At 43.4% G+C, this 20,605-nt stretch overlaps 2 protein-coding genes and 1 long non-coding RNA gene across 11 annotated transcripts in view; 1 reads left to right on the top strand and 2 right to left on the bottom strand.

Moving 5' to 3' along the window:
- The window catches only part of VWDE (von Willebrand factor D and EGF domains), a 45,335-nt gene extending 40,230 nt beyond the window's left edge, over window positions 1-5,105 (bottom strand). The window contains exons 1-3 of the mRNA XM_082194056.1: window positions 4,808-5,105; window positions 2,475-2,659; window positions 1,033-1,264 (exon numbers count right to left, since the gene is read on the bottom strand). Of these exons, the coding sequence (XP_082050182.1) occupies window positions 1,033-1,264; window positions 2,475-2,659; window positions 4,808-4,892 (502 nt within the window). The 5' untranslated portion in view covers window positions 4,893-5,105. The remainder of the gene's footprint in view (window positions 1-1,032; window positions 1,265-2,474; window positions 2,660-4,807) is intronic.
- Window positions 1-20,605, top strand: part of LOC309515787 (uncharacterized protein C7orf78) — a 46,039-nt gene that overhangs the window by 2,093 nt on the left and 23,341 nt on the right. For 2 of the 9 annotated variants that reach the window (XM_082193989.1, XM_082193985.1), the window contains exon 1: window positions 19,907-20,008. The exons of 1 other annotated variant lie outside the window; for it this stretch is intronic. The gene's annotated coding sequence lies outside the window, so the exon portion shown is untranslated. Of the gene's footprint in view, window positions 1-19,901; window positions 20,071-20,605 lie in introns of those variants that run through there. 6 more of the 9 variants (XM_082193988.1, XM_082193984.1, XM_082193986.1 and 3 more) reach the window with 5 other exon arrangements.
- On the bottom strand, window positions 16,878-19,778 carry LOC309515830. The gene is made up of 3 exons (XR_014212686.1): window positions 19,600-19,778; window positions 18,371-18,419; window positions 16,878-18,003 (listed from the first exon to the last, which is right to left on the bottom strand). It is a non-coding gene; the product is annotated as an uncharacterized lncRNA (long non-coding RNA).

Raw genomic sequence — 20,605 nt, 5'->3', positions numbered from 1 at the left:
CCTTCAGATGTCTTCTAAAAGTCAGATAGTTGTTTATTTCCTTGACATCTGATGGGAGTGTGTTCCACAGGGTGGGCGCCACTACCGAGAAGGCCCTCTGCCTGGTTCCCTGTAGCCTCACTTCTCGCAGTGAGGGAACTGCCAGAAGGCCCTTGATGCTGGACCTCAGTGTCCGGGCTGAACAAAGGGGGTGGAGATGCTCCTTCAGGTATACTGGGCCAAGGCCATTTAGGGCTTGCAATCTAACTCAAATAATTCTTGTAGATGGGGCTGCAGCCTTGTCTGAGCTTATGAGGTACATATGATTTATTATTAGAGACATTTTATGTAATAACTTATAAGAATAAAGCACAATGGCTGTCAAGAGTTTGGCTCGTGATATGTGATCGCTGATTGTTTGGATCACTTTTGAGAGAGGACACACTGAGAACAGCTTTCTAGAAAGGAAACATTTGAAAACAATATTCCCCAGCTGCAGTCTGAGGTGATGCAGTCCTCTCTATAACACTTCAGAATTCTTTCATGAGTAGACAAGGCCTAATATTCTGTATAGATGTAAAAGGTAAAGGTAAAGGGACACCTGACTGTTAGGTCCAGTTGCGGATGACTCTGGGGTTGCGGTGCTCATCTCGCTTTACTGGCCGAGGGAGCCAGCATACAGCTTCCGGGTCATGTGGCCAGCATGACTAAGCCGCTTCTGGCGAACCAGAGCAGCACACAGAAACACCATTTACCTTCCCACCAGAGTGGTACCTATTTATCTACTTGCACTGCGTGCTTTTGAACTGCTAGGTTGACAGGAGCAGGGACCGAGCAACGGGAGATCACCCCATCGTGGGGATTCAAACTGCCGACCTTCTGATCAGCAAGCCCTAGGCTCAGTGGTTTAACCCACAGCGCCACCCGCGTCCCTTCCATAGATGTAGAAGGACTTATAAAAACGCAACAAGAGACCAAATGGTTTGAGACACATTTGGGAAAAGAAAACATATACATGTTCTGGGATGTAGCAGGCAGCATGTGCTTCCTCACCTTCTGCACAATATCCCATGCACCCCTGGGTGGGCTGGAGTAAGTATACAAAGAAATCTCCACAGTTCCTCACACTCACAGGAATTCGGAAAAGGCAGCAGTCCTCTGTGGTGCTGAAGAAAAACTGCCAAGTTGCACAGGCTGTTAAGTGTTTGATCTCACCAGGCTGAGGCAAGGACTCGGACTCTCTCAAAGACAACCAAACAGGGGCCTGTGTCCCACAGTGATTCATCTTTTAGCACCAAAACAGAAGAAGAAAACAGTTGATCAACAGAATGTTTCCACCATCGAAGATAAGAAACGCATGCACACACACACTAATAAGCCAAGCCAAAGAGGAGATTGTGGCCACTTCACTCCTCCTTGGTTATTTTGTTGGGCTGGTCCAAGCCATGGTTTGGCTTGGCTTAGCAGACTGTCTGATCATGGGCTCATGGTTTAGCTCTCTGCGGAGTAACCATCAGCTGTAACCAAGATTTGCTCTATGGTTTACAGCTCATGGTTCAACAGGGAGACCAAGAAGCAGATTCAGATGAAGAACTAAGTCAAACCATGGCTTAGCTCAGCACAGAACAGAAACAGAAGCAAAACCAAAGAGCAAAAGGGTTGCAATCTCCTCTCTCGGAGCTTGATGCCGGTGCAAAATCATGGTTAGCATAACATGCAAAACAGCCTTTTGAGAAATAAGGGACACCATGGGCAACCCATTCCCAACCTGTTGAGTGCAATAAAGATAATGAGGTTGACAAGCACTTGGCAGGCAACAAATACATGCTGGTGGGCAGCCTCAGACTACGCAACACTTAGACTCTACAAACTGAGTAGGTCTATAGCAGCAGCTATCTCATAATAGAGGGTGGGGAACCTGTGGTGCTACAGAGGCTGCTGAACCACAACCTCCTCATTTCTGACTGTTGGGCAAACTTGCTGGGGCTGATGGGAGCCCAACACTATCTAGAGAGCCACAGATATTCCAGCCTTACTTTAGTGATAAAGGAACATAGGGAGCTGCTTTTTACCATCCTGGTCAGATTATTGTGCCTCCACCTTGCACTATACAAGTTGATTTTGGCACAGATGATAGAGAGCTAGAAGATGTCTTTCGTAGGTTGATCATCTGCATTCACTCAGTGTCAATAATGTGGAGAAAGTAAACTTGTTTTAGAACAAGAACAGATATTTTTTGATGCTGCCTACTAAAATCTTGCCCATCTCAGACCAAACAGAATTTTCTATCACTACTCTAGACGAAGAATATTCAAGGAGGTTTGAGGATGCAGCAGTGGACTTTGCAGCCTTGTGGTGGACCAGAAGGACACTTGCATTATAAAGCCAAGCATAACAGCTCAAATTTACATGTATGGAAAATGAGCAATATATATATATTTTAAAAGGAGTCTGCCATATTATACAATTATAGGTCAAAAGGAGAGCATCCATACCTCCACACACTTGGTTGGCATTTCAGCCTGCTTATCGAAAATCAGGAAGCGGTACCACCCTGATGGCAGTGAATGATCACATATTAAGTCCTGGATGGCTGATTGCTGAAGCCGTGATGAATCAAAATCAACACTTCGGTATGGACTCTGAAGGATCTGATGACCGCCTGGATGACATTCCAGAGCTGTAGAAAAATTGGAGACATTAACATTCTCATGCATTTATCTGCAGCGGGTGTTGCTAGTCATAAAATGGCTGCCATGGAGGGTGTGCGAGTGGTTTAACACAAAATGTCTGCCTGGAGCACAGCATAACACTAAATTAGGTAGACAACCCTTCCCATCCTCCTTAAGTTTATGACAGAAACTTAGCTATGTCCTGATTATGGAGGTTACACACACTGATGCTGTCTAATAACAACAGGAAGCATTCTAAGCCAAGGTTGCCACACCACTGTAATTTCACAGAAATTGCTTAGAAGTACCTGCACATTTTGCCCCATAACTTCTTTTCTATGAAGGTTACAGACTTACTTTTTTCTAAAACAAAAGCTGAAGTCTAGGGTACCTGCCAGAAGCACCATTGGAAACCTGCTGGGGTGCCATGGGCACCAGGTTGGTGACCTCTGATCTACAGCATTATATCTAATCTTGGTCTGGTTTGCAAAATATGGCAACCCAAACTATGGCTATACCAGAACAACTCTTGGGCACAACTTGTGGTTAGTGAGGAGAAGGCTTAACCATGAGCCTCAGTCTGGTATACAAACTAAGCCAAACTGTGTTATGCAAACCAGGTCACTATTTCCCGGAACAAAATGATGCCTTGCTTTTGCTACTAATATTTATATTAAATAAATGTCTATTGGGCTCTATTTAGCAGGGAGCTAAGAAGTTCTGGAACATGAATCATTTAGCAAATCTGTCCCTTCTGTCTATCACAAAGAAGCTATGTTTGCAACTAAAGGAGTTTGAATCTCCTTTTAAAAATGCAAAGTTCGTGAATCAGTTGAATTCTGATAATATTGTGTGATATTTGCCAGAGACTAATCAAGACAGGAATCAAATATATAGCATGGGTTTTTTGTTTTTTTTTTTTTTTTTTTTGTCTTTGGAGCAAGCGCTTAGTATATCATGGCTCATTTCACCACAGAGACAAAAAACAACCATCCTGAATTGAAGAACTTGAAATGCAGTATTAAACAAGAAGACAACTGCTTTAAGTAATCAATAGACAAGGAAGCACAAGATAACTTAATAAGACAGTCTCGGTTACCATGATAAGCTTAGGTCAAAACATATCAGCAATGCAATCTGTCTTCGGTTTGTATAATATAGCTAACTTCTGCCAAGTTGTCAAACAACATTTATATAAATGTTTCCTACTAAAGCCCATAACATCATAAAAAAGCAACTCAGTTGTCACTTTGTGTAAAAAATCATTATCAGCACTAAAATCAGTTTATAATCAGTGCCAAGACAATCGATTAAAAATAATATTGAAGCCTTTTTCACTTGGATTCTCACATTTCACGCGATATCCTAACCACAAAGGATTCCCCATACGAACCACAGCAGAAGTATTATAGTCCTGTCTCTTAACTTCTGATCACCATCATTATTTGATTTCTATCCCTCTCCTCCTCCCAAAGGAGCCCATTCCTGTATATATTCTGTTAATTCATCTAGAATCAGTACCCTGACTCCCTACATTTATACAGCAAGAGTGGAAATACATAATAATAATAATAATAATAATAATAATAATGTTTGATCTCTCTTGAAAGCAATGAGGAGTTAAAGAGGCAACATCATGGCTATTAGTTATGCAAAGAATTTCATTTATCTGGGGGGGCTTTCCTTCCAATTATTAGCAATTATTGGTAGCAGTAATAAGGACAGCACTATTCTGTTATTGAATTACTGAGGCTGTGCGCACACCATATCTTTAAAGCACATTCAAACCACATTTTTGACTCTTAAAGAATCTTGGGAACTGTAGCTTGTTAACCCTGTAGGGAACTGTAGCTCCGTGAGGGATAAACTACAATTCACAGGCTTCTTTGGGAGTTAAAATGCGTTAAAAAGGTACCAGAGCGCGCAAAGTGATGCTCAACAGGCACAGAATGAAAACAAAACCACAGACCAACTTTTGGGGAGTTTTTTGTTTTTTGTTTTAAAAGAACGATCCACTACAGACGAGGGCATTCCATTTGCCAGCATTACACCCGTGAACGCGCCCCTTTCCGTGAGCCTAAAGATGCTCCAGGGGCTCCCCTTTTCTTTCTTCGTGCCCAGAGCCACCGCGCGCCCTTGCTCTCCTTTCTCCTTACCTTGCTGGCCGCGCGCTACCTCGAAGCACACCACCAGCGCTGCGCAAAGGGAGAGGACGTTCCCCGGCAGGCTTGGAGAGCGCATAGCTCTCTCCTTTCTCCCACTCTGGACAAGGCGCTTTCTCCCTTCAGCAAGCCAGCTTGGAGAGCGAGCTTGGCCCGGATCCGCTGGGCGCCCTCCGCCGAGCGCGCTGGGAGCGAAGTTTGTGCGCTCTGGCTCCGCTGCAATCTTCTCGCTGCTGCTGCTGCTGCTGCAATTTCCCAGGTCCCGGGACAGCCTCGCGCGCCCTCTCCCTGCAGGCCGCTCCGCCTGGAAGAAGGAGAAGGAGACAAACAAAAATGCAACAGCTGGAGCACCAAAGCTGGGAGGGGAGCAGCAACCCGAGTAGCTGCAACCGAGCCTGGTCGCTGACCCCACTCAGGTCGGCGGGGCTTTCAGTTTAGACTGCCAGAGTAGCAGCGCCGTGCCGCTTACTGCTAGGTAAGTCAAGTTGGGATCGCAGCCTGTAAGCCCCGTCGACCATATGCTGTGGGTCTCTCCGGCACACACGGGATTGGCCATTCCTCCAGCATTCTCACGTTTGGAATGCACGGAATGCTACCAGTGTGCGGCAGTGAAGCTTAAGAAGCGGAGGCCCGGCACTTGTTCTTTCACAGGCCTCTCCACAGGCAGGGTCCTCCTTATTCAAGGTAGCCCTGGGATGACAGAGGCTTCTACAAGGAGATGAAGAGAAGGCAGCAAAATAAAATAATCCCAGGGTAGGAAATAAATTACCAACATTTCCAGCAGAAATAGGGGAAGTGGACAATGCCAGGCACACAGGCAGAATTATGAAAAACCCAACAAGTCAGAAGAGTCCAGCTTTTAGGATTTGGCTTAGTGGTTAGTCTTGATCCCAAACACCTTGGACCAAACACAAACAAAATTGTCTGGATTATGCCCATTGTACAGAAATCACTGCTGGCAGTAGTAACAGAATGTTAGACTAACTCTGCATACATTTAGCACATTGGGTCTTTCATAGAATCACAGTATCAAAGAGCTGGAAATGCCCCACAGCTGTGCCATGGTTTGTTTTGTAGGAAAATATAAGGAGCAGGTAGTTAGCCAGATCCTATGTGGATGATACTCAGTTTTGCTTCTTGTTTCTGTTAACTAATCCCAGGGAGTTTCCAGAAATCTTAACCAGGTGTCCAGAGGTGGCCTTTGGATGGATACAGGCAAATGAGCGAAACTTAATCCAGATAAGATGAAGGTCCTTAGGTGTGGGCTGGGAAATCAATGGCCATTTCCAAATGGTTCTAGATCAGGGGTCAGCAACCTAAGGCCCATGGGCCGGAAGTGGCCCGCGGAGGTCATTTGACCGGCCCATGAGCTGCTGCCCCTGCACCGAATTGCCCGCTCATGTGCTGTGCTAAACCGGCGCAGCACAGCGCGAGGACCCACTTCCACAAAGCCAGAAATCGCGTCTGCACACGGGCCTGCGCATGATCTGGCCCACGGAGGGATCTCCGCGGGACTGATCCAGCCCAGGCAAGATAAACCTTGCCAGCCCCTGTTCTAGATGGTGTCGTTCTCCCAAGCTTGTGTCTTGATCTCAGTGCAATTTCTGGATGTGCAGGTAACACACCAGCTGCAACCCTTTTTAAAATATGGACCTTGCCTCAATTTCTCATGCCCTGGTTACACCCAGACTAGACTCCCAGTTGGTAAAAAGGCAGCTGCCCAGCTGCTTGTTGGAGCCGGATGCTTGGAACACAATACACCTATAACTGCACCAGTTGCGTTGCCTGCTTATTTGTTTCTGGGCCCAAAACCAAATGCTGGTATTGATATAGAAAACCCTAAATGGTTCCGGACCAGGTTACTTGAAAGACTACCTTCAGCTAACCTGGGAATCACAAGTGGGGGAGAGTCTGTAGCACTCTAGTCCTGCTAGCGGACTTCTCATAGGCATCTGGTTGGCCACTGTGAGAATGGGATGCTGGACTCAGCTGGCTGTTGAGCTAATCCAGCACAGCTCTTCTTATGTTCTGATGTAGGTTCCCCATGTGATGTAAAATCCTGGAAATCAGAGAGCCCACAAGAGTGAAAGGAGGCTCATTGCCTTAAGCAAGGAACTGTTGCCCTCCCTGGGATAACTCACTTGGTAGAGCATGAGACTCATAATCTCAGGGTTGTGGGTTCGAGCCCCACATTGGGCAAAAGATTCCTGCATTGCAGAGGGTGGAGTAGATGACCCTCGTGGACTCCTCCAGGTTTACAATTCTACTAACGTGTGGGGGATGATTGGAGGGGGCAGAGTTAATGCATTTGTTCCTGTATCCTCCTGCTTATGTGTTAGTTTACACAGTAGCCAGAACACCTTAAGAGGGTTCTTGTGTATCCTTTTGTTTATCCTTCTAAGCTTGAAATCCTAAACACCCTTAACAGGGAGTAAGTCTTACTGAACTCAGAGGCACTTAATTCTTAAACACACAGGGTTCTTTTGTAAATCTCCTTGGTTTACACTTTGATATTGAACTCTGCAGATGTATGCTGGTTTTGCAAGAGATTGCTCAAGATCACACATCGTTATATGATTTTTGACGATACTCCAATGTCCCGCAGCAATTTTTTACTCTGCTTCAATCCTATTGACGTTTCTTTTCCTTTCTATCCTCTCTTACCCTTATTTCCCACTCCAAATCATTCCTTTTCTCCCTGCCTTTCTTGATCACTTTGATCATTTGCATCTGCATTGGGTGCTCAACAAAACTGTTCTGAATCCTACTTTGCTGAGTAGTAGGTGTGTATTTTTATTTTAAATCAAAGTTAGCAAAAGGTACTCCTTTAAAACAGAGGGCCAGACTTTGTTTAAAACTTGGAACCACTCTTTCTAAGAAACCTGACATGTTGATTATAGGACCAGGCATCAGTGTGCAACATTAATCACTAGAAAACAACATCGGGCCAACTTCCAAAGGTATAATCTGAACAGCAGGCTCCAGGGGAGCTGATTCATGCATATTAGTCTCCTGGACAACTTACGGTAATTATTCTGTCAATCCTGTCCTTGTTACCTTTTTTCGGCCAGGGTAATTTTCCCTTCACAGTCAACTGTCCCTCAAGCTTTGTCTAAGGAGCTGTGCAAGCGACAGGCAATAAGCTGTCCAGTTTCTTGGCCATTTTGTAGATACTTGGTTATCATCATTGTAACATTTAAACATACTCCTGTTTTGTTTCTTTCTTTTTTAATTATTTTGAAAAAATCCAAACACCACTTAACACTCACATTGATAAAAGAAATAGCGAACTGGTAAATCTGTGCTGTGTTAGGGTCATCGATTATGGTACTTTCAGGCTGCAGCAATGTATAATCCCCACTAAAGTTAAAAGGTAAAGGACCCCTCGATGGTTAAGTCCAGTCAAGGTGACTTTGGGGTGCGACGCTTATCTCACTTTCAGGCTGAGGGAGCCAACTTTTACTAACAACAAAATTTATAATTCTTTGTGTGTAGACATTTGTGGACTTTCTTGATTAGTGGACAGTAGAGCTTATTAAAGGGAAAAGATATTGTGAGAAATGGCAAGATTATGGTGGATTGCAGTAAAACAAATTTGCATTAGATTTTCACCACTTGGAAGCTTTTCTTAAGGGACTGATGCACAGCAGGGGTTGTTCCTATTCTACAAAACAGCACATCTCACCATTTTGGTCTTCATCTTTTGTGAGTTGTCAGGCACTAAAAGTATACTGCTGGTCTTTGCTCTGTAAGAAGCTTACATTTTGTAGCCTATCCATTTGTTGCTATGATCACCCTGAAGGATTTCCCTGCTGTTAATCTAACCCTGCAAGGCCACCATTGGTGCAAGTTTGAGCCAAGGTTTATCTCAATGGTAGTTCTGAGAGAACTTCCATAAAAGTCTCACTATAAATGTCAAAGCCCATTAAAAAACAACTTTCTGAGATGGCCGAAAGCAGTTGAGGCCAGTTAGTAAATGTTAGAAGAAGGCGAGGGTGTTTTAGGATCTTTTTAAAAGACTTTAGCCTTCAAGTCTCACATCATTTACCTAAGAGTAAGCCCCACTGAATTCAATAGGGCTTGTTTCTGAGTAGGCATCCTTGAAACTGAATTTTGCCATCACTATTTCCTTTTCCTGTTAAAGAAAATATGGATTCATCAATGGTTTTCTGATTTTATGGTTATGGTAGTTTTAATTGATTTTATCATTATTGTACCTTTTGAAACCTCACTGTATATCAGAACACACAATTTACTTCTGTGGCAGCTTTTTCACTACCCTTGAAGAGTGTTCGTAAGTCCTAGCAAGAGTTATGCAGAAGGTGTAAAGTGTGCAGCATTTTTTAAAAAAAGAACATGTGGCTTCTTGTAGAGGATGCTATTTAGAACAACGATAATGATGGCCTTCAGAGTATAATGAAACTACTGTGTTCTTCAGACCAAGACAAAGGCAGAATTTTGCTTCAGGGCTTTTCTTTCTTTGGTCATCTTGTTCTGCCACAGAGAGGGGTTCGCTGAGTGGCAGCTTCTGATCCCAGAGGTAATGAAAAACAAGTAAAGGGCTTTGCAGATGGTGATCTGGTGATGTGAAGTCAACAATAAGAAGCTAAGGAGAATCTAATTGCATCTGTGAAACTTTTCCTGTAATGAATGAAGAGTGCTCATCCTGCTTTGCCATTTTGATTCAGTTTGGCCTTGGCAAGAGAAGATTCATCCAGTTCATCCCACCTCTCTATAATTATCGCAATTTTTAAATAAATTGAATCTTAGTTAAATGCACCTCTCACCTATTCAAAGGAACTAACTTTTCATAAGCAAGTCAGTCCCTGCCCTGTGGGTCACCCTTCATCCTCTCCTTACCTCCCTTAAACCTTTCCCAAGTTACTTCTGCTGTCCATCATTCTCACAGGCTGCATGCAAACTTAAGGAGGGCCCAGGGCAAGTGCTACAGACCCTCCAAGTGTCCCTGTTTTCCAGGAACAGATTTACAGAAGCCAGTCTGGTTTCTGATTTGATCCCAGAATGCCCCACTTTTCCTTAGGAGGTTCCTATTTTCATTGGAGAAATGTTGAAGGGTGTGGAGTTATGTGATGCCTGAGGCAAGGAGATAAGTAACGATGTAATCTTTAGAAGACACCTGAAGGCAGCCCTGTATAGGGAAGATTTTTAAATGTTTAGTGTATTATTATGTTATTGTGAAGCCTCCCATAGTCAAGATGGGTGGAGTATAAATAGTAAAATGATGATGATGGAATAAGACATCCCTATTTTCATCCGAGAAATGTTGAAGGATATGCAAGTGTTATCTGTGAGCACTGCCAGAGCTCCAGCAGATGGCCAAGGATGCCAGATGCTAATGCAGACCCTTAGTATCGCAAGATTGTCATGAGAGCACTGGGACTAAAATTGTCAACCAAAAGCTTTACTTTTCTGGTTTATAACCACAACAGTTATTAACACTGGGCTTCAGTAAAGCGAATAATTTAATTAGACAGCGCCTCTATGATATCGAGCGACAGAATAATCTGGCCGCAATTAGGAAATTTTGTCCATGGTATGATTATTTCCCACCTAGTCATTTTGACACTTTGGCACCCTATTTGCAAAATTTAACAATTCCAAAATACAGACGCGTTTTCAGATCTGGACCAGCATCCTGTTCTCACAGTGTCTAACCAGATGCCCCAATGGGAAGCCCCCAAGCCGCACACACACCCTAGTGATGCCTATAACTGGTATTCCAAAGCATCCTTTTCCCAGCTCTATTTCATGTGATGCAGCTGCAGCCATAACTTTGAACAATAAGCCTCAAATCTTTTAATTTCCTTGTTTATCTTTTTTTTTTTAAAGGAAACATTAGCAAAGCTATAACCCTCTGTTTTGTATCCAAGGCATCCATTAATAAAAGTGTTACTCGGAATCCCAAGGAAGGTGTGTGTTTCTGAAACGTAAAAGCTCCATGTGTTTTATCTTAAGAAACAGCCATAACAGAACTAGTTATTTAAAAGTGACGCACCCATTTTTAACAAAAAGCTTTATCAGATTTCCCACCAATCCATTAAGAACTCTCTTGGTTCTTCCACAAGCAGCCCAACGTTGACTCTATGACTCAGAGTCTCAGAACGCGTATAGTGCGACTTCTAACGGATGCAGTTAAAGTCACAGTTTCCCCCCAACTATTTGCTGCTGATGGGGTGAGCTCCCATTGCTCGGTCCCTGCTCCTGCCAACCTAGCAGTTTGAAAGCACGTCAAAGTGCAAGTAGATAAATAGGTACCACTCCGGCGGGAAGGTAAATGGCATTTCCGTGCGCTGTTCTGGTTCATCAGAAGGGCTTAGTCATGCTGGCCACATGACCTGGAAGCTGCACGCCGGCTCCCTCAGCCAATAAAGCGAGATGAGCGCTGCAACCCCAGAGTCGTCCGCGACTGGACCTAATGGTCAGGGTTCCCTTTACCATTACCTTTATAGCACAAACCAATGAAAGTTAACCATAGGCAGAGTGGAGCTTGTCGGCTCTCTCTGCTATATATTTTTAAAACACCCTGTTTTTAACTGTAGCCTTGCTTAATGCCTCTCCCAGTTTTAGTCATCATAGCAAGTCACTCTGGCAGTGCCTGAGCAAACTTGACACAGCTAGGTAAATTTATGTCATGCATGTCTAATTCTTAGCAGCTTGAAAACAAATCATGTCTTTAAAAACCTTCGTGTTTAAGGATGGGAACAGCAGGCAGCATCTTGGAAAACCTGAAACCTCCATGAAGCAGCTTCTAAAAGCACTTTTATAAATGCATGGTTAAAAAAAAGTTTAAAAAGTTGAATCCTGCATTTCGTTTTTACTTGTACCAGAGGAACTCTGTATTAAAGTATCTTATGCAAATATATGCCTGGATATTTTAATGCCTCCTTATTTGCACCACAGCCAACTTATCTAGGGTTATATGCCTATTAGCAGTTTAAAACAGTTCTTCCACAGGGTTCCACGTTGCATTTGCATGTTTCTGTACCAGGCATAGGCAAACTTGACCCTCCAGATGTTTTGGGACTAAGATTCCCATCATCCCTGACCACTGGCCCTGTTAGCTAGGGATCATGGGAGTTGTAGTCCCAAAACATCTGGAGGGCCGAGTTTGCCTATGCCTGTTCTATACACACAAGAGATAGGGGTAGGGGTGTCTTCTCCTGATGTGCATTACCTGATGTCCTCTCACACATCTGCAACACCCCAAACTCATATTCAGTGAGACTCATCTGCACACGCACAATGCCTGCCTCAAATGCACATACCACAGCTTAACTGTGAAGTGAATGCAGCAAATAGGACGGGAGCTGGTTTGAGGGGAAGTGCATCACGTAGGTCCAGGCTAGAGATGGATTGTGACTCATGTTGTTGGGACACAGCTTCAAAGGCCAGGCGTGAGAGCACACTGGAACCAGAGTAAACATTAATGTGTACACAGCCCAAGTGGATCACACCGGAGGTTATTTAGTCTGTAATTCAAATTAATATATCATGCAAGGAATACTGGAACAGTTCCCCACATTTTTGTGACAACAAATAGAACTGCAAAATGGGAAGTTTCCATGCGCAGTCATGTTGACAGTACTTAATTTAGAGTGGTGGAAGGATGTTGGGGCTCAAATCAGTCTGGAAAGGTCATCTTCCAGTCTAGAATTGAGACCCTTATTTGGATAGAAACAGAAATGCACTCTGGATTTGCTCAGAGGCCCTTTTAAATTCTGTTCTTTCTGCTTGTGTTCTGGAGTTGGAAACTTGGCACTGAAAACAGATGCCATGACTGAGCCTTGGCACAAATCAAGTCATGTGTAGTGAATAGCAGAAGTTGGCATGGCATGAAATTAAACTGTGGGCAGGGTACAGCTATGATTGCTGTTTTGGCATGAAGGTCGCTCCCATGCAGATCCTGAAAGTCCCACAAACTACATGTTGAGCAGGGCGGTCTCAGTTCCAATCATTGCTACTCTCTCTTTGTAAAACTTCATTAAAAGCTTGTACATAGAATGCAAACTAGGCTCCATATATATATGGAGTTGATTTTGACATGTTTGAAACCCAGGCTTACCTATAAAAATGACCTTTAGAAATGAAACAAAAAAGAGACTGAAAGTTTAGGAGCTCTTGCAACATCAAACTATTTTAGATGTTCAAACACCCTTTGCAAAAACAAAGGATTGGTGGAAAAGGCCATAGGTGCAGTGGGTCAGTTTGGCTGGCTGTTGACTGGAAGTTTGGTGGTTTGTGCACACCCAGGGATGGCTGTGGGCGATTCTATTCCCCCCTCCTTTTCCCCTTCCCCTTCTTCTTCTTTTGACAAAGTAATAACCATAAATAAATAAGAATAGAAATGTGCACCCCACCACTGAGACCATTCCATTGTAACTATCCAACCTTGCAAAATTTCAACACATCTTGCGATGGTTTGACCCCTTTCCATTTTAACAGTACAAACACCTTCCGTATCTCCTCGAAATCATTTCTCCTGCGCAGTCCTCGTCTTACCTCAGTGGCACATGTTAATTTATCAGTAATAGATACATCCCACGCCTCTTTATACCATTCTTCCATATTATATTCTGCTTGCCCCTATTATAAATTGGATGGTCAAGCTGACATCTGGGTAGACTATCAATAGCCACTAGCCACAATAGCTCTGCTCTGCCGCCATGGTTGGAGACAGTAATTTTTCTGAATACCAGTTGCTGGAAACCACAGGAGGCGAGAGGGCTCTTGTGGTCATGTCCTGCTTGCAGATTTTCCACTGGGGCACTTGTTTGGCCACTGTGGGGTCAGGATGTAGGGCTGAATGGGACACTGGTCTGATGCAGCTGGTTCTTGTTATGTTCTTAAGGTTTGCTAAAATCTTATTGAACTCAGCAGGGCTTACTAAACACTTACAGGATTGTACTGTTAGATCTACGAACGTTTTTTGATGGAGGTGTGAAATTTCTCTACCAGGACCGTAAGACTTGATATCCACAGGCAAAACAGGTTTGCCATGCATTAGGCTAGGGGATGTGACTTGATTGAAACTTGCAAGGAAGACCAGCTGACTATAATCAAAATACCACGGATGGAAATTTCTATGCAAATCTGAATCTTTAGCATTGCGGGTGTCGGAGCAGAGTTTGACATATTTTCCAATCCTAAATGGGTTTCCGAGATACAATACCTCTCTCTCTTTTTGTGTGGCTTCCCCCTCCCCATTTACATTTTGGTAAAATTACACTTCCTTCCACTCTGCCTCCTATAGCGATGGGATTTCAGAGGCTTCACTTTTCAATCATAATTCGCAGGATTCTTTTAACACGATGTGAGCACAACACCGTCTTTGTTCATAGCTAGGAGCTTTTCGAAATATCGTTACTGAGATAAGATCTCTGATTCACAGAAGGCCGGACAAAGCACTTTTTAATGCCATTTGGTTAAGAAAGTAAAATGTCTTGTGGACAGGTTAAGTATTTAAAATGATAATAAACACTTAGTGAGGGGAAGATTTGCTGTTCAAAACCACAAATCTGAGCTTGAGTGATTCACTAATTGCTTAGGACCTGGGCTGGACAGCTGTGATAGAGAAGAAAATGTATCATCATATAGGTAGTTGATGGATGGATGAGAGAGTTAACTCTGCAGAGAGTTAAAATGGCTTTCATTCAGATTTGTAATTACAAATGGATTATTTGACCCCCCTGTAATTCAGCGGGTAATCTGAGCATCTGCTCTATATAACTCATTTTTTTTTAAAATGTGTTTATTGAGTTTTCAAAAACAACAACATGCAGACAAGACGAACAATGAATAAAGAACAACAAGTGTGTTGAGCACATTGTTGCAGTTAGAATGAAATAAACAGAAGGTTCAGTACACTTTTGCAGACATAATAAAATAGATTCTGCAAAGGGAATCAATTTTAGGCATGTGTTGTTGGGGGGGCCTATGCAGCACATTATTTTTATTTGTGAGGCGTATAAACAGAGATCATGCAACCTCAAAATGGTCTTATTTCTTAACCCCTCTTATCACCCTCCTGTGATGGGTTAAATTCTCAGACAAAGCAGCGGTCCCACACCCTCTCAAATCATCCATCCCTAGAGAGATCCAGTGCAGACTTCCAACTTGTGGGGATTTCTAGTCTGGCTACAGCCAGCAGCAGAGCTAGCAGCTCCTTGTGAACAAGAGTGGGATTTAAATCACTTTCAATTATATATTGTATGTTTGCTTGTTTTGTGTTATATATTTACTTTTAGCTAAATGACCACAAAACTAGGAAGAGGACAGGAAGAAAAAGCAGGAAGAAACACCAGGGCGCTTTCAGACTGTGGCTGTTTTTGGGTCTCAGTGCACCAACACAGGTAGTTGTAGTGCGGCCACAGTCTTGCCTCCTGGACAAGGAGGAGAATGGTCTGAGGAAAGGCATGGAGAACCTTGTTTGGCTGCATGGTCTGAGGTTCCTCACCTATAGGTTCACCCATAGGTTTAGCGAAGTGCAAGTTAGGGAAACACTTGTTCTACCAACCTTACTGTATGCTTGTGAAATATTGGCCACTTATAAACGCCATCTCCAACTCCTCAAAAGATTCCATCAACAGTGTCTCCAAAAAATTTTTACACATCACTTGGGAAGACAGGTGAACTAATATCAGTGTACTGGAAGAAGCAAAGATCACCAGAGTGGAAGCAATGATTCTTCAACATCAACTTCGTTGGACTGGTCATGTTGTGCGGATGCCTGATGATTGTCTTCCAAAGCAACTACCTGTACTCTATTTCGAACTTAAAAACGGAAAGTGTAATGCTGGTGGTCAACAAAAGAGATTTAAAGGCTCTCTCAAGGCAAATCTTTAAAAATGTAGTATAAACACCGACAACTGGGAAACACTGGCCTGCAAGTGCTCCAATTGAAGAACATCCTTTACCGGGGGGCCACCAGGTGGCGCATTGGAAGATGGCCGACAATAACATTTCCCCGACCCACACGAGGTAACAAAGAGGCTGCTATGGGAAGTATGGGGATGGGGGGGACAGCCTTGCCAGCGACGTCCATAATGCACCCCCGGATTCAAAAGAAGGGGATGCAGGACATTTGGCATCAGTTCGGGTTCGGCGCTTCCTGACGCTGTCTCTAATCAGCGCCTTGGTTCGCTTCAGCTCGAAAATATAATTGGAAATATATAATTGGAATGAAGCTGAAGCACTTACATCAAGCAAAGTTCGAGAGATAAGGCTGCTGATTAATGCATCTCTGTGTTTAGAGCGACGGGAGGAGACAAATAAATCAAGCGATGTCCACCATTACGAGACTGGTATGTGCGGAGCGAAAAAAGGGGGGTGGAGGAAAAAACTTTTATTTTCTTTGCCTCATGTGAGTATTTATAAACTTCCACCCCAGAGAGACGAATCACCGCCTTTTACTAATCGCAAGCAAGAATTTAAGAGCTATGTGGAGTGAATTATTGATTAAAGAGAGGACTGGTAAATATGGAGTGCGGAGGAAAAATTCTATGACACAGTTTTTAATGGCGTCTTGCTAAGACAGGCTTGTCGAAGAAAGACGATGGGAGGAGGACCAGGGTCATTGGAATGTAAATGATGGATTGAATGTGATAACCTGGCAGAGCCCCCTTTGTGATATACGTGGCAAGCTTGGGAAAACTAATAGGACAGACCGAGGATAAATTTTCGAAGAAGGGGAGGAATGGCGGCTGTCCTTATGAGATATGACTTTTGGAGTGTGCAAAACCCACGCAGATGTTGTTTGTTCCTAACCTGCTTGTGAAGACTATCAGAGATTGCAAAGAAAGGAATGCATGATAACAACAAGAAGATGAAGAAGTAATAAAGAGACTATCTGGACAGATCTGGATAGAACCGTTTGATAAAAGCAGTAACAGAAGTGATGTTTTGATTCTCGTTCGGAGCTTGATGTAAGGATACCCCCAACAAAATTTAAAAATCTGGCTGTATAATTTGGAAGTAATATGATTTGGAAATAATGTGATTGGATTGGCCTGTTAATAAAAATTATGTTTTTTTTAAAAAAAGAATATCCTTTACCAAAGGTGTCATGGGCTTTGAAGACACTCGAGCTCAGGACAAAAAGGAGAAACGCACTAAGAGGAACACATGCTTGGCAAACCCTCACCACGATCAACTTCCGCCTGGAAACCTATGTCCCCACTGTGGAAGGATGTGTGGATCCAGAATTGGCCTCCACAGTCACTTGCGGGCTCACTGTTAAAACCATGTTTATGGAAGGCAATCTTACTGGCTATGAGTGATCGCCAAAGAAGAAGAAGGGAAACACTAACTCAGAGAAAGAGAGATGGGGGGGGGAGAGAGAGAGAAGGAGCCCAGTTATTAGTAGAAAATTCATGTTTTTTTGTTTTTAAAAAGAAGCCTGGAAGCACTTTTAGGTCAGTTTTTAAGTGTCTTTGTATGACTAGAACATTTGCTAGCCCCTTAGTGAGGTAGCATCTGCATATTAAGGAAACTAATGAATGTATGGTGTGGTAAAATAGCACATAGATTTTCTTTTAAAAGCATCAATCAGTCAATCAATCAACCAACCAACCAACCAAGGTGGGGAAATTCCTGATCTTTTAAAACGGTCATTCTGTTCTCAATTTCCTGTTTCTCAGTGTTGAAGGCTATTAACAAAATAATAATAATATGTGTTGGCACCAGGTAGTAGTTCATAAAAGCTGAACTTTGATTCTGTTTCCTGTTCATGGAAATGTTAAGCTTTTAAGATTTGTCAATTGTCCCTTTGTGTTTATTAAGAGGACACCATTGCATTCTGAATTCTGAGATCCAAAGGAAATACCTCTGTTCAAATCCAAACATTGGGAAACGATAAATTGTCGGTAATAAAAAGTACCCCTTTCTTTGCTGAAATAAGCTATGGAATCGGAGTGTTGTCTTTTCCATCACTAGCAAAGTGGTCACATACAACTTATGCACCACCAGCCTCGCAGCTGATTGTTGAATCGTCTCTGCACAGCATCCACAGAGCCGGCAAATCTCGCACAAGGGAGCAATTCACTGACTCTGCTAATGGATCTACATCAATATAAGTGGCCATTGAATCGTACCAAACGCTTGTAGAATCACAGAGTGATAATCTTTCGATCTGTGCTTCCTTCCATTTCCTTGTTTCACCCATCTGACAGCATCTGTGAAAAAGATATGGCAAATTTCCTGTGTATTCAATCATCTGCTGGTTTACAGCTTGGACAAAAAAACAAAAAGAAAAGAAAAGAAGAAAGACTCCCACAAGGACATTAAAAGCATAAATAGCAGGAGCTTAGCGAGGCAAGGGTCTCCGTGGATGGAAGAAACAATGAATTGTCTGATATGCTTCCACAGAAATTGCACTGGTCTTCAAAGGCTGTTCTTCCTTGGAGCTCCTAAGCAGAATGTCAGTCTCTCGATTGTCCCCAAGTCCCCATCCATGTGTAAAAGGGCTGGTTTATTAGATTGGGGATGGGGCACCTGTGGCCCTCCAAATGTTGCAGAGCTACAATTTCCATCCTCTCTTACCCTTGGCCTTGCTAGCTGGGGATGATGGGCGCTGGAGTTCAAAGTGCATCTGTGCTAGAATGTTGCAGGAGAAAAGTTAAACTCAACAACGTACATTGGAAGCTGCCAAGTCAGACCCAGATTGTCTGCATTGTCTGGCAGTGACCCTCCAAGGTTTCAGACAGACCACATTCCCAGAGTACCTAACCGTATCTGTGTAGCAACTGCAGGGCTGGACTCTCGTTTAAGTTCTTGCACAAGAGTGCTAGCAAGCTATTTCCCTTCCGCCCACAGTTCTCTGGCTCTGTTTTTGTGAAATTCCAACCTGGTCTCAAGCCAAATAAACAATGAAGAGAGTGGAAACCAATATTTGGGAATACTGTATGTTCCAAAACCCTATATATGCTTTTTCTTATATGTGTCTGTGGAGTTAATCTGAGCCAGGGTTTAACTGGACTCAGCTCCAGAGGCTGATTTCAAATGCCAGGGCTCTGCACTTAAAGCAGAAAAGAGAGACAGACTCTGGGGATGTGCAGAATGTTTTTCTTAAGTCCTGACTGGGCTGCTTCCCCTGCATGTGAAGACAGGCTCTGGTGGATCGAGCAAACGAGACCAAGAAAAGGTCCAATGATCAAGAAGGCAGTTTCTGCATGTGCTGTAGAGGGAAGCAAGGGTGCCTGCCAAGTTGAATAAAATATTGGGGGGACCCAGGTAAGCCCCGCCCCACATAATTGATCACAACACATGGTTCACGCACACCATTTGAATGGCAATACCCATCAACTTTGGGAGCTCCCAGACCCCTCAAATATTTAAGGGGGGGTGAAGCCCCAAGGAACTGGCTCCTATGGGGGGAAGTGAGAAGCAGATGGGGCTTGTCAAGCTGGAAAGGGAGCTCATCTAAGAGAAGGGAAATTCTGATCCTGAACCTCTTCTGCCTTGCAGGATATCTTTGGGAGAAGAAAAGAGTAGGGAGTAGACCCTACACAAATTTGGAGTGGAGTCCTTAAGACTGTTGGATGGTGTATTGTACACCTCCTTCCTGCAACTCCTGCAGCCAAGCTGGTGCCAAACATATTGCTCTGCTTTCCTTTGGATCACATCGGCAAGGCCAAGAAGGGGGTCTTGTCACCTGGGCAGCCCAGTACTTCCATACCGACTGCCCAGGCTTGCACCCCAGAGAGGTCACTTCGGAGCTGCTTCTTAAGGGTGAATCTTTATAGTGTACTTCAGTCAAGCGTATTAAGCACCTCTTGGTGATCAGTAATATAAAAGGGATGGTTCAGGATTAGAGAATACAGTAGAGAAGGATGTCCAGTTGTCCGTGTTGAGTGGAGATTCAATTGCCAATCTGATTGGCTTCTGTATCCGGAAGGGGGAAAGGTGCAGCAAAATGCTTTGGAGTTGCCTAGAGTAACAAGTGCCTGGAATTTCTGTTCTCCCAGCTGTCCTTTGTGAGGTCACGCATGGATCTTCCTTTGGGTTGCTTGTCATGAACCGGCTTTTGTGAGATCACAGGCATGCTTCCGGATGGAAGGAGCCCTACATCATCGAGCAGCGTCGTGATCTGAGCCCTTCGCCTGCATGGCTCTGCGTCTCATCCAGTGGGAGTTGTTAGGGTGTCTTTTGTTTCTGTACGCAGACAAAGGTAGAATTAATGTATGTGTTCTAAAAGCAACCAAGTCAGAGGGAAAGGGGGATCAGGGAAAGAGTGCAGATAGGTAGGAACATTAATGATCTCCTTCATTTCCAAGCTTCCTTGATATTTTCTGAATTCCAACATGAGTGACTAATATTCCAAATTAACTTTCGCCCAATAGTGAGGCACTGCCAATAAAGAAATAGTTTGTCCACAACTCTGATTGATAACGCAGCCTGTAGGACATTTGAAGTTACTGTAAATAAATGTATAAATCTCAGCAATGGCCACAAAGGGCAGTACAGTGTCCCTTGAATTGCAAGAGTATATAAACTTTAACATACCCGATTAACAAAATGTTCCACTTGGCCTGCTTTCCCCTTCCAGTGGCATAAAGAGAGATTTTGCAGACAATCATTAGGTTTAAATACCTGGTACAGTGATCCCTTTTAAGCTTCTCCCACAGGTTTTGTTAAAAGGCAAGCTAAAGACACAGGCAATATTCCTACAGTTTTATTGTTCATGACCTGGTGTGGACTTTTTAGGGTTTTAATAATGATGATGATGATGATATGGCATATAGTGACCGGGCTTAATCCTACGTAGGACTCCATCTT

This window comes from Podarcis vaucheri, assembly GCF_965113315.1.
Source record: "Podarcis vaucheri genome assembly, chromosome: 12".
NCBI classification, from domain to species: Eukaryota; Metazoa; Chordata; class Lepidosauria; order Squamata; family Lacertidae; genus Podarcis; species Podarcis vaucheri.
This window is presented reverse-complemented; position numbering and strand designations above follow the sequence as displayed.